This window comes from Suncus etruscus, chromosome 12, assembly GCF_024139225.1.
Source record: "Suncus etruscus isolate mSunEtr1 chromosome 12, mSunEtr1.pri.cur, whole genome shotgun sequence".
NCBI classification, from domain to species: Eukaryota; Metazoa; Chordata; class Mammalia; order Eulipotyphla; family Soricidae; genus Suncus; species Suncus etruscus.
The window spans coordinates 38,954,500-38,968,618 of NC_064859.1; the positions used below are offsets into that span (position 1 = coordinate 38,954,500).

The window sequence follows — 14,119 nt, forward strand, 5'->3', positions numbered from 1 at the left end:
TTCTTGCTTCTTTTATCAAATATTAGTTGGCTGTATATCTGGGGGTTTATGTCTGGGAATTCTGTTCTGACCCACTGGTCTGAGGTCCTGTCTCTGTTCCAGAACCATGCTGCTTTGATTACTATGGCTTTATAGTATAGTTTCAAGTTAGGTAAGGAGATGCCTCCCAGCTTTTTGTTTTTCAGTATGTGTTTGGCTATCCTGGCTCTTTTGTGGTTCCAGATAAATTTTGTGATTGATTGTTCTATTTCTTTAAAGAATTGTGTCTGGATTTGGATAGGGATTGCATTAAATCTATATAGAAGTTTGGGTAGGATAGTCATTTTGACTATGTTAATTCTACCTATCCATGAGCATGGGATATTCTTCCATTTCTTAAGATCATCTTCAATTTCTTTCTGAAGTGTTTTGAAGTTTCCCTGGTATAGGTCTTTCACTTCTCTTGTAAGGTTGATTCCTAGATACTTGATATTTTTTGATACTATCTTAAATTTTTAATCTCTCTCTCCTCAACTTCATTGTTTGTATATAGAAACGCTACTGTCTTTTGTGTATTGACTTTGTATCCAGCCACTTTGCTGTATTGGTTAATTGTTTCTAGGAGGTTTACTGTGGACTCTTTAGGGTTTTCAATGTATATCATCATATCGTCAGCAAATAGAGATAGCTTGTGTTCCTCTTTCCCAATTTGAATTCCTTTGATTCCCTTCTCTTGTCATTTGCTGTTGCTAGGACTTCTAAGGTTATATTGAATAAGAGTGGAGAGAGTGGACAGCCTTGCCTAGTTCCTGACCTTAATGGGAATGCTTCTAGTTTCTCACCATTAAGTATAATGTTGGCTGTAGGCTTTTCATATATAGCTGTAACTATTTTGAGGAAGGTTCCTTCTAACCCTATTTTGCTGAGTGTCTTTAACATGAAAGGGTGTTGGATTTTGTCAAATGCCTTCTCTGCATCGATTGATATGATCATGTGGTTTTTGTCTTTCATGTTGTTGATGTGATGTATAATGTTGATTGATTTGTGTATGTTGAACCAACCTTGCATTCCTGATATGAATCCAACGTGATGTATGATCTTTTTGATGAAGTGCTGGATTCGGTTTGCTAAGATTTTATTGAGTATCTTTGCATCTATGTTCATTAGTGAGATTGGTCTGTAGTTTTCTTTTTTGGTAGTGTCTTTGCCTTCTTTGGGAATGAGTGTGATATTAGCCTCATAAAAGGAGTTGGGGAGGATTCCTGTTTTTTCTATGGTTTGGAAGAGCCTATGGAAAAGTGGTAGTAAGTCTTCTTGAAATGTTTGATAGAATTCACCTGTAAATCCATCTGGGTCTGGGCTTTTGTTCTTAGGGAGTTTTTTAATTACATCTTCAATTTCCTCTGAGGTGATTGGTCTGTTTAGGCTTTCTAGATCTTCCTTTTCCAGTCTTGGAAGAGGGTGTTTTTCCAAGAATCTGTCTATTTCTACTGGGTTCTCTAGCCTAGTTGAGTATAGTTGTTCATAATATGATCTCATGATATGTTGTGTTTCTTGGGGTTCTGTTGTAATATCTCCCCTTTCATTTGTGATCCTACTGATTTGGGTGTTTTCCCTCCTTTTTTGGTGATTTTTGCCAGTGGTTTGTCTATCTTGTTTATTTTTTCGAAAAACCAACTCCTGGTCTCATTGATTTTTTGTATTGTTTTCTTAGTTTCTATGTTGTTTATTTCTGCTCTGGTTTTTATTATTTCTTGCTTTCTGGTTGTGGTTGAATTTCTCTATTGCTGTTCTTCCAATTCTTTGAGGTGATCTTTTAAACTGTTGGTTTTGTTATTTTCCTGTTTCTTGACATATTGCTATGAGTTTCCCCCTAATCACTGCTTTTGCTGTGTCCCATAAATTTTGACATGTTGTCTCTTCATTGTCATTTGTCTCAAGGAATCTTTATATTTCTTCTTTGAGTTGTTCTTTGATCCAGCTGTTGTTGAGCAGCATGTTGTTTAATCTCCAGGTATTAGTTTTTCTCCATTGCTTCTTCTTGTCCTCACTTTTGAGCTCTGTTGCACAGTGATCTGAGAGGGTACTTCTAATGATCCTTACCTTTGTGGTTGGCTTTGTATCCTAAGACATGGTCTATTCTGGAGAAGGTTCCATGTGGGCTTGAGAAGAATGTGTATTCTGCTTTCTGGGAATGGAGGGCTCTATATAAGTCTATTAGCCCTAAATCTTCTAATTTTTCATTCAGAGCTCTTATTTCTTTGCTATTTTTCTTTTTGGTGGATCTGTCCAGTGGTGATAGTGGAGTATTGAGGTCCCCTACTATTATCACTTTTCCCTTCATGTGTTTCTCCAGGTTTGCCAGTAGTTGCCTCACATATTTTGCTGACTCTACATTAGGTGCATAGATATTGACCAGGGTTAGTGTTTCTTGATCTAATGTTCCCCTGATCAGTAAGTAGTGACCCTCTTTGTCTCTGATCACTTTCTTGAGGTTGAATGCAATTTGGTCTGATATAAGAATAGCTGTCCCTGCTCTTTTTTGTTTTCCATTGGCCTGAATAATTACTTTCCATCCTCTTATTCTAAGCCTGTGCTTATCCTGTATCTGTAGGTGTGTTTCTTGCAGACAGCGGAAGTCCGGTTTATTTTTCCTAATCCAGTTCTCTACTATGTGTCTTTTAATTGGAGAGTTTACTCCGTTAACATTTAGGGAGATTATTGAGAGAGAGGATTGTTGTGCAGTTGTGTTGTGTAGGGTGGTTTTTGTTACAATCGGGGGTTTGGATAATTCGTCTCTGAGTAAGTCGTTTAGGATCAGTTTTGTTTGCACAAATAATTCAAGTTCGTTCTTGTTTGAGAATGTTTTTAGTCTATCCTCCCATATGAATGAAAGTTTTGCTGGGTATTGGACCCTAGGTTGGAAATTTCTTTCATTCAGTCGTTTAATGCAGTTGATCTTAATAATGATATTACATTCAACTTTTGCTTCTTAACAGATTTGACTGCTTTGGAAGTAAACTTTTAGCGAAACTTTAAAGATGTAGCAATTAGAGATAACTGACCTCTTGGTGGTATGATTTGAAGAAAATTCTCTCTTCAGATTCTTGAAATTCTATTCTTATTATGAAAGTTAAGAGTGAAATAACAACATTAATTGACCAATATTAGAACTCCAGCAAGTAAACCAATGAAAAAAAATTAGTAGAGGAGAAAAAAATGGTTCAATTAAAAAGTAGATTGACTATTATGCTGAGTGAAATAAGTCAGAGAGAGAGAGAAAGATGCAGAATGATCTCACTCATCTATGGGTTTTAAGAAAAATGAAAGACATTCTTGCAATAATTTTCAGAGACAAAAGAGAAGAGGGCTGGAAGTTCCAGCTCACCTCATGAACCTCACTACAAAGAGTGATGAGTTTAGTTAGATAAATAACTACATTGCAAACTATCCTAACAATGAGAATGTATGAGGGAAATAGAAAGCCTGTCTAGAGTATAGGCGGGGTGGGGTGGGGAGGAGGGAGATTTGGGACAATGGTAATGGGAATGTTGCACTGGTTATGGAAGTGTTCTCTTACATGACTGAAACCCAACCACAATCATGTTTGTAATCAAGATGTTTAAATAAAATATTATTTTAAAAAAAAAGGGAGATTGAGAGACAAATAAGCATTCCTATTTTAGTCAGTGTGAGCTTTATGTAATCTCTTCCCAACATCCCTACCTTTCAGGAAGCTGATTTTTCCCTTCCACTTCCATCCAAATAAACAAAATAAAATTCCATTTTCTTTTTATTCCCTTAGCTTAACACTGTATATAGAAGGTTGTTCATAATACAGTTGAGGTCTTTCTTTTCCACAGCTACAAAGTTGTTCATGATTTTCAGTCATACAATGAACAACATCTATCACAAGTGTACATTTCCCATTACCAATGATCCCAGTTTCTCTCCAGCCCTCCCCTACCTAACTCTGGGGCAAACATTTTTTCTTCCCCTTCTTTCTTTCTCTCTTTTCCTTTTAGACACTATGGCTTGCAGTATTGTTACTGACAAGGTATCATGCTTATCACTTTATCTCCTTTCAGCACCCAATTCTTGTCCAGAGTGATCAGTTCCAAATATAATTGTCATAGTGGTCTCTTCTTTGCCCTAACTGTACTCGCCAGATATTTGTTGCAAACTTTCTGCAATACTCTCTCTTTATATATCCCACAATTGAGTGCAATTATTTAATGTCTATCCATCTCTCTCTATGACTCATTTTGTTCAGCATGATAATCTCCATTTTCATCAATGCATAAGCAAATTTCATGATTTTCCTAACAGCTGCATAATATTCCATTGTATAGATGTGGCATTGTTTCTTCAGCCACTTTTCTGTTCTTAAGCACTTGGGCTGTTTCCAGACTTAGATAATTGTGAATGGTGCTGTAATGAGCATAGAAATGCAAAGGGTTATTCAATATTGTGTTTTGGGGCTCCTAGGATATATTCCTATAAGTAATATGGAAGTGATCATATGGGAGCTCACCCTCAAAAAATGCAATAGAATTAAATACTCTTGAGACTGAAACTCAGGTATATAAGTGATTAATCTTTAATCACTTAAAGGGAAAGAAATATAAAGTGGAGCAAGGAAAATCTCTTCAAAATGGCATAGGGAAATCTGTCAATTCCAGGCAAAAAAGTGAACTCAGATGTTTCTTTATTGCTCTGCACAAAAGTCAAATCAAAATGGATTAATAATCTTGATATCACACTTGAACTATAAGGTACATAGAAGAAGACTTATGCAGAACACTCTATACATTGAAGCTTAAGGCATCTTTAAGGATGAAACACCACTGAGCAAGTAAGTGGAAGAAAAATAAACAAATGAGACTACATTTCGCACCTCAAAAGAAATGGTGACTAGAATACAAAGACTCCCCAAGGAATAGGGAGAAAATATTCACCCAATACCCATCTGATAAGGGATTAATATCTAAGATATATGTCACTGGTAGACCTTAGCAAGAAAAAGTCATCCAACCTCATCCAAAAATGAGAAAAATTAAGTAGACATTTTCTCAAAGAAGAAATACAGATGGCCAAAAGCACATAAAGAATGCTCCATAACATTAATCATTAGGGTGAAGCAAATCAAAACAACAATGAAATATCATCTCACAACTCAGAGACTGGCACACATCACAAAGAACAAGAAGAACCAATGCTGGTGCAGATTTCTCCTGCTAGTGCAGGAAAAAGGGACTTTCATTCACTGCTGGTGGCAATGTCATTTTTTGTAAAAAAAAAAAAAAAAAAAAAAAAAAAAACCATAATCTGGACCCCAGAGTTAGAGTGAGGAGAAAAAAAGGAAAGAAAGTGGAGAAGGCAATCAACAATAATGAAATCCTAAGACCCAAACTTTAACAACCAATCTTATAAAGGTGCCTGTTATGATAGCAGGTTTAGGCGGAAAGAGCTATGGAAAGTATTCTGGGAACACAGCTGGAGAGAAGTTGACACTGTTGGTGAAATCGATGCTGAAACATTTTATGTGTAAAACTTTACTATGAATAACTTCGTAAATCCAAATGTTTTAAGTTAAAAATATATAGAAAGGTGAAATCACTACTTCTAAGTATGGGCTTCCTTTGCACTGCTAAAGATTTACTTACTGAGGTTTTTAAAAAAGTAATTAAAAAAAAAACAAAAAACAAAAACAAAAAAAACTTTCAGTATCCTCAGCTCTCTGGAAGAGATGTTTTCTTCTCCGTGGTCTAGAGCAATATCCAAGAAGCAGATACTGGAGCATCGTGCTCCTAGGCTGATCAAAACCCAAAACCCAGACACCATAAGTCAGATGTGCCATTAACACCCTGGGATTCAAAAGGCTGTAGAAATACTGGACTAGGGGGTAGCAAAGAGGACTTGGAGAAGGGGGCACGGACCTGGAGGCCAGGCATATTCTCCTTCCTTGCTTGCAGCACAGGGTTTGGCTTGCGCCTCCCTCAATTTCTCCTCCGCCCCCCTTCTCCCTCCCTTTTTCTTTCCCTTTCTCTTCCTCCCTGGGCTAGTGCTGCCAGACCTCGCCACTTTAGACCCACCAGACTGCCCCTCAGCCGCTCTCTTCTGGGTGCCGGGGTCCCGAGAGCAACGCTGCAGTGCAGGTAGGACACCCCCCCCCTCCCCACTGCGACGCCCCAGGCAAAGGCACCACCCTCTTTCCCAATGCTCTCTGGGCATTGAGCCAGGGAATATGTGGGGTAACCTGAGCTGTTTCGTGCACTCTCAAAGAACTGTGCAAGATCTCAAGCAGAAACGGAGGTGAAGGTGTATGGTCTAGGAATGCAATCTGTCAGCACGTGAGAGTCCTGGGGTGACATCTATGGGGACTGGCATGTGTGCTAGCCAGCAATCAGCCTAAAAGGACTTTGCACCTGAACGAGGTTGGTTTCGGGGGGGGGGGGTGGGGGGGTGGGCGTGCAGGTTTTAAGTCGTACCTAGAGATTCTAGAGCTGGTGAGAAACTGGAGCGCAGATCTGCTCCCGAGGACAGCTTGCTAAGGAGACCTCAGCTTTCCAGGGGATGCCTGACTGCCTATTCTAAACTGGAACCCTGGGCTGCACTGAGTTTCCCGGTTTCTGACCCCAACAATCTTGCCAGAATCTTGAAGGTAGGGGGGCTGATTGAAGCATCAGAAAATCGGCGCTTTTGCTCTCCTTCACTCAATCTATAACTTGAAAAACAAAGTTTTAAACTATGGCAAATGCTGCCCTGTAAATTTGGACTGGGGATTAAAAGAGAGAAAGGAGCTCTAAGGCGCAGGTATTCTGCAAAATGCGGCCAGGGCGGCGGGTATTGGCGAGGGATTGTTCTCTGAATTAATTACGTTTTAGTATTTTCGTATGTTTTGAGTGCAAGCAATTTATGTTGATTCCTAGATTCATGGGTCTTTCTACTGAGTTCTACGAAGAAGTTCACTAAGTGAAGCTTAAAGTTTAGGGGAAATCTTCATAGTCAAGGGTTTGTGGGGTTCCTTACCCCATCTCCACCTTTGCAAAATAAATGAAACAAGCGCCATTTCCTTTCAAATGAACTATCCTGCTATTTCCTTCCCATCCTCTTTGGAGCTTGCTGTGTAGGTGCAGTTGAAAAAGCAAGCTGGGATGCCCTTTGTGTATATTAAGTGCAGCCTAGGAGAGTAAAGGGAAGTGCAATTCCTCTGTCTACCTTTGATCAAAAGAAAAATTTGGGGGGGAGGGCTTAGAAGGTAAGTATGAAGATCAAAACTAAGGCGACTCAATAGCACATCCCTCTTTCAAATGCTCACCTCGCTGCTAAACTTTTCTTATCTGCACCCACCACTACCACCACTACTTCCCCTCAAATACTAAAATAGAATTGTGCTGTTTTTTCTTTTTCTTTGAGATTCAAGATGTTGAAAGCTCTTTTCTTAACAATGCTGACTCTGGCACTGGTTATGTCACAAGACACCGAAGAAACCATCACATATACGGTAAGGGGCGATGGAATTTGAGATAAGTGCCGCTCGGGGGTTTTCTGTGACACAAGGGAAACTTTGTCCACACCTGCCAGTCTATGTGGGCTATATTTTGTGAAGGGTAAAACCTTTAAATAGTTTGCCTGGTTCATGTTCAAGATCAGTTGTAAATTGCTCTTGGTTCTTCTAAAAGTTCATTTAGGTCACTGGTTGAGATAGGAACCAAAATGTGATGATTTCTGCAAGGCCAAAAAGAAAACTCAAAACAAAAATCAAAGTAAGTTACACACTTTCAACACATTCATTAATTTAATGGCTGGAAAAAGTGAAAGGCCTACATTCCTAATACACGTGCAGATGAAACTAAAATTTACAAAGTGAGAACCAAGTCAATAAGGATGTAAAACATCACAAGCACACATTGTCTTCACTGTGTATGGAGCTTATGTTTGCATATAAGTGATCTTTAAGGAATTTGGAAAGACTGCATTCATTTATAGAGTAACTGATAACTCATTTGCATGCCCTTCAAAATTTGTATGCAACCGGATATGATATTCACTAAAGTGATTTTAAAATATACTGTGTAAAATTCTGCATTTTCTAATTAGCACATCTGATATTTTCAAATAAATTCAATTGATTATTTAATTTTATGGACCAGGATGTAATGAAATATTTAAAATATCAGCAACCCCTCACACAAATTCATACTCCAGGAAAGAGTGTAGTTAAGAACTGAGAACTGCACTAAATTCACTTTTGATGAGTTGTTTTGTTTTGCTTTCAAGAATTTAAATATTTTCAAGTTTGTGTGGCAAATAGCAATTCTATAAGATAAGAATTAAAAACTTTTTTTTTACTTTACTCCAAATTTAAAATTAAGTAAGCACACTAAAATAATGTTTTTTGGGGTTTATTTGTTTTTTGTTTTTGTTTTTGTTTTTTTTTTTTGATCCAAACTGGCAATGTTCAAAGGTTATTTCTGGTTCTGCACTCAGAAATTTTGCCTGGCAGTGCTCAGGGGACCATTTAGGATGTTAGGGCTTGAACCTGGGTGAACCATATGTAAGCCAAGCACCCTACTAGTTTATTTTTGTTCCAGGCCCCAAATGTGAACATTTTAAAAATAAATTCTAGGTACATGTTAATGTCAATTACTGATAATAAATACTATCTTACTTTATGCTACCTTAATATTTCTAGAATGTTAATAATTATCTGGCAAACGTTCCTTGTAAATTCTAAATCAAAGTGTTTAGCATATATATATATATATATATTGGTTTTTGAGCCACACCCATTTGACGCTCAGGGGTTACTCCTGGCTATGCATTCAGAAGTCGCTCCTGGCTTGGGGGGACCATATGGGATGCCGGGGGACCATATGGGATGCCGAGGGATCAAACCGCGGTCCTTCCTTGGCTAACGCTTGCAAGGCAGATACCTTACCTCTAGCACCACCTTCCCGGTCCCAGCATAAATATTTTTAATTTGATTACAGGTATAGTTTCTTCCTCTGTTGAGACAAATTAATAAGAAAATGACATATTGTTTATCTCCAAATAAAAATGTTTTGCTATTCAAGTTAAATATACTATTTTAATTGATTAAAATTAAATTAACTACCCATATTTGTATTTATTAAAGTATTTCATTGATTTTGCAAAGATTTTCCTTAAACCCATTACTAATCATCTAAATCTTCCACTTTAATAGAGAAGATTCACTATATCATTAAACACTATAATTTTAAGACTACTAATAAGGTTTTGTATTTTTATATCAGATTTCCCAGGAGATAAATAATTTCTGAATTAAAAGTATGTCTTTTCAATTTATCATGACAATGGTAATAAGTGAGAGAAATAGAACGCCTTTCAGAATACAGGCAGGGGGTGGAGAAGGAAGGAGATAGGGGGCATTGGTGGTGGGAATGTTGCACTGGTGAAGGGGTGTTCTCTTTATAACTGAAGCCCAACTACAAACATATTTATAAGCATGGTGCTTAAATAAAGATATTAATTTTTAAACTTCAGTCACAATAAAAAAAGAAAAAAGATATTAATTTCTAAATAAAGAGACAAAAGAATATGACTTTTTATAAAAGTAATGAGTATATTTATAATTAAAGAACAAGATATAAACATTTTTCCACTGTAGTCTATTATGGAGATTCTATCTCTTTGTAGCCTCACATCAATGGATGAGGTAACTGGCAGCACATTTAGCTGTTAGTAGAAACAAAGATCATAAAGCATCTAGTTTGCTTAAGGGGCACAACCAGCAAGTAGTAAAGGTGAGTTCAGTCTAGACTTGCTAAACTGTAGAACTATGTTTAATGTACTGGAACAAAACACCTCCAATAAATTGCAAGTATTCTCTCTTAAGCACAAGTACTATGCATGTGAGTTTTTATTTTGCCTGACTTGAAAGTTACTTTTTCAGAAGAAGATATGAATAATAGGAATAGTAGTAGTCTGTAATTAATTGTGGTATCACAACACATTCTTTGAAGGTATTTGAAATAGCTCCTCTAAAACACTTTGAATCCTATAAAAAATCTTATTAAAATAATAAGAGCAGGGGCCGGCGAGGTGGCGCTAGAGGTAAGGTGTCTGCCTTGAAAGTGCTAGCCAAGGAAGGACCTCGGTTTGATCCCCCGGTGTCCCATATGGTCCCCCCAAGCCAGGGGCAATTTCTGAGCACTTAGTCAGGAGTAACCCCTGAGCATCAAATGGGTGTGGCCTGAAAACCAAATTAAAAAAATAATGAAAGCAAATATAAACTTTATTTAGCTATTTTCTTGTCAAGTATCTGCTATCTGAATAAACAATTCTAACTACTATTAAAGAATTTAAGATTATTTATTTATTAAGAAAACTCATACCTTAAATTCAGGAAATTTACACAGGGAAAATACTGTGGAAAGACACAAAGATCATTAATGTCAATAATGGTATATTAAAAGTAGTACTCTATGCTGGTTCTTGAAGAAAGAGCTGACTTTTAAATAATTCATAAAGACTGATAGTGCTACTGAGCCAAAAAATAATGGCATAATGAAAGACAAAAGAAGTGAAAATAAGTAAGACAAGTTTAGGAATTGAGATGGTCAGAAGAACTAGAGCTGAAAAGTGGGACGAACTTAGACATGATAATAAAGAGGTTCTACAGACCACTGTGGACACTTAGATAAAGAACATAACCAAGAGCAAGAAAATTTATCATGTGACCTGTGTGTAAGTAAGGGTGGAGAAATTGAGACTAGCTAAAGAGTTTTGCCTACTCCTGAGGCCAGAGACTTTTATTAAGACAACAGATATTAAAATGGACATAAAATCAACAGAACATGAAGGAAAATATTTGTAAAATTGATAAGAACATTGTAATCTTGAGTCTTGAGAAAAGTATTAGTCCTTGGGTACTGCTAAGGAAAGAATAAAGAATTAGTTTGGGAGATAAAGTTTTGTTTGTACCCTATTAAGTTTCAGATATCAGTAAATACCTAAACTGACCTACTGGTCTTCATTCAGCCATTTACTTGCCAAACATCTGTTGTGTGCCAAAGCAAATCTCAACACTATTAAGAGAATTAAAGTTTATTTGGTGGTTTATTCTACTTTTGCTTAATCCTCCCTGAATCATCTTCTTCAAATTTTTGTCTGATCAAATATTTTCTTGACTTTAAAATTCGTCAGGGTTTTCTTAACATTTATTACAGCATTTCTCAAGACAAAGCCCAAGGGACCTTAATCAGAATCACTTGAAATGTTCATTAGAAGTTCTTATACCCTGCTCCTAACCCAGATGCCTAATCAAATTTGCATGATCTCAGAAGTCTACATTATAATGCTCATGCTGGTTGATTCTCAGAACTTGAGATTCGCAGACCTGCTGGAAAAATTCAGTTCCTATAATAAAAAATATAAAAACAAAATTGGTCCTGCCTATTTCTCAGATCTCAGTGTACCCATAAAAATTATTTGCAATTCCTGTCCCCTTTAATAATTTTTTACTTTTCACACTTGGTGTCCCCCCTGCAAGAGTTCCTATGTATCTCTAAAAGTACCTGTCAATTAATCTGTGATTTCCCCTATAGTATTTCATTTCAAGTTTATGATCCCATCCCATAGTGTAAAATAGAATTTGTTATTTCTTTCATGATGTCATGGCACCTAACACCTAACTTCAACTTCCAGCCTTCTCTTCTGGCCTATGAGATACAGGATGACAGAAACTTATCTCCATTGTGTTTGTTTTTCCTGAGACACAAATAATAGGATACTGCCTATTATAAGAAAAGTTGCTTGAGAGTCAGAGAAAAATTGCAGAAATAAGGCACTTGATTTGCATGTGGCCTACCCAAATTTGATCTGTGGCAATGCATGGACTTCCTGAGCACTGTTAAAAGTGATCCTTGAACACAGAGTTCAACACTCTTGAGTGAGCCCTGAGTACGCGGGCAGATAGCCCCCAAACAGAAGCAAGAAGTTACTTGATAGGTTATTTCTTCAGTGAGTAAACAAGAGATACATGTGGAAATTAAAGTGTAGGGGAGAAAGTTACTTGAAAGATTATTTGTTCAGTAACTAAAAAGAAAAAAATTTGGACATAGGAAAAAAGGAGTAAATAAAGCAGAGGACGAGGAAGAGGATGAAACTAATCAGAGATTGGAGAAAGATAATCGCAAGACATAAATAATTTCAAGAAGTGATGATGGACAAAGTATAGCTAAATATGAAAGAAAAACTAAGGCAGTTGATAAGTTAAAGAAGTCGAGAATAGCCCTCAAATAAATATCAACTATAGTGCATAGATTTGACTTTTAAAACAAAGAAAAGTTAAAGGCTGTTCATCTCATTATCTATGACTGAGAACGAGCATTTTTGTCACAGGAATGAAGCTGTTAGGGTGACTTCTTAAAGAATATTATACCAATTACTATCTCTTGACCCCATGTTTGATTTTTCTCTTTGCAGCAATGCACAGATGGATATGAATGGGATCCTGTAAGACAGCAGTGCAAAGGTGAGTGAACTTGAAAGGTTTCCTGTGTGAAAATAGTTTTCTGTCTCTGTCTCCTGCATCATTTTTCCTTTCTTATTTATATTATATGAAAAGGCAAATCATCTGTTTGACATGTTCAATTTTCCCTCTCAGAAAATTCCTGACTTATTTTATTACTGACCATAGATATTGATGAATGTGACATTGTCCCAGACGCTTGCAAAGGTGGAATGAAATGTGTCAATCACTATGGAGGATACCTCTGCCTTCCTAAAACAGCCCAGATTATTGTCAATAATGAACAACCTCAGCAAGAAATACCTGCAGCTGAAACTGTGGCAGCAGCTGCAAATGCAGCTGCAACCTCTGGCACAGGCTCCGGGGGTGTCACTGCTACCGGCATGGCCGCCAGTGGAATAATACCCGGGGGTGGTTTTGTTGCCAGCGCTGCTGCAGTTGCAGGCCCGGAAGTGCAAACTGGCCGAAATAATTTTGTCTTTCGGAGAAATCCAGCTGAATCTCAGCGCATCCCCTCCAATCCTGATGGGATCCAGTGTGCAGCAGGCTTTGAGCAGAATGAGCAGAATGCATGCCAAGGTAAGCATGATTTGTTATGTTAATGTTATCCAAGTATACATCATTGTGAGGCTGATAATAGTGTACATTTTATATTTTCATGGGAGCTACTCCATCAGTACTTGGGAGACACACGCATCACACCTACAAAATACCACATATAAATTGGAGGGCTCCCCAGATGCCAGATATTGTGTTGTCTTGTTTTATCCTTGCAATAATCCTAAAATTACCTTTAAATACAAAAACTTGATTACCATCATTATTTTAAAGTTGAATAAACTGAATCAAAGAATTTATACGTGGTTTTCACCTTTAAATACCACTTGCACACATTTAAAATCACTTGGGATTTTTTAAATTTTCTGATATCCCAGCCACTTTCAGTCTAATTAAATAGCAGTCTCTCGGGGTGAGTTCTAGTCATGAGTACAAGTTGAGGTTCCCCAAGTGCCTCTTACTTGCTTCTAAGTTTGAGAATCAAGATATACATGGGAGATTAAAAAAAAAAAAAGTCAAATTGGGCTCGGAGAGATAGCACAGTGGCGTTTGCCTTGCAAGCAGCCGATCCAGGACCAAAGGTGGTTGGTTCGAATCCCGGTGTCCCATATGGTCCCCTGTGCCTGCAAGGAGCTATTTCTGAGCAGACAGCCAGGAGTAACCCCTGAGCAATGCTGGATGTGGCCCAAAAACCAAAAAAAAAAAAAAAAGGTCAAATTTCAAATCCAGGCAGACAGGACCAGAAGGTGATTAGAATTTGTAGCCAAATAATTCATCTAGATAGAATTTGTTGAAATTGTGCTGTCAAGCCATTCAATAAATGTCCTTATTCGGTTGCTCAAAGCTTCTTTCATTATAATTGGCACTAACTTGTTTCCCTTTGAGGAATTAAAAAAAAGTCTCTTATTATATTTGAAGGAAGCCCCTGTTCACATCTATCTCTTTTAAAACTCTCATTTGAGCACATTTCACTGTTATCACTCGCACCATGGCACAGACTGCCTGTTTTTCTGTTTATTTTAATGAAGAGTACACACCACGGTATATTCTTTCTAGAAACAG

The 14,119-nt window shown here is 37.3% G+C and overlaps 1 protein-coding gene across 1 annotated transcript in view; it reads left to right on the forward strand.

Moving 5' to 3' along the window:
• Positions 1-6,046: 6,046 nt before the first annotated feature.
• The window catches only part of EFEMP1 (EGF containing fibulin extracellular matrix protein 1), a 67,315-nt gene continuing 59,242 nt past the window's right edge, over positions 6,047-14,119 (forward strand). The window contains exons 1-4 of the mRNA XM_049784786.1: positions 6,047-6,137; positions 7,399-7,486; positions 12,454-12,502; positions 12,668-13,078. Coding sequence (XP_049640743.1) covers positions 7,406-7,486; positions 12,454-12,502; positions 12,668-13,078 — 541 coding nt within the window. The 5' untranslated portion in view covers positions 6,047-6,137; positions 7,399-7,405. The remainder of the gene's footprint in view (positions 6,138-7,398; positions 7,487-12,453; positions 12,503-12,667; positions 13,079-14,119) is intronic.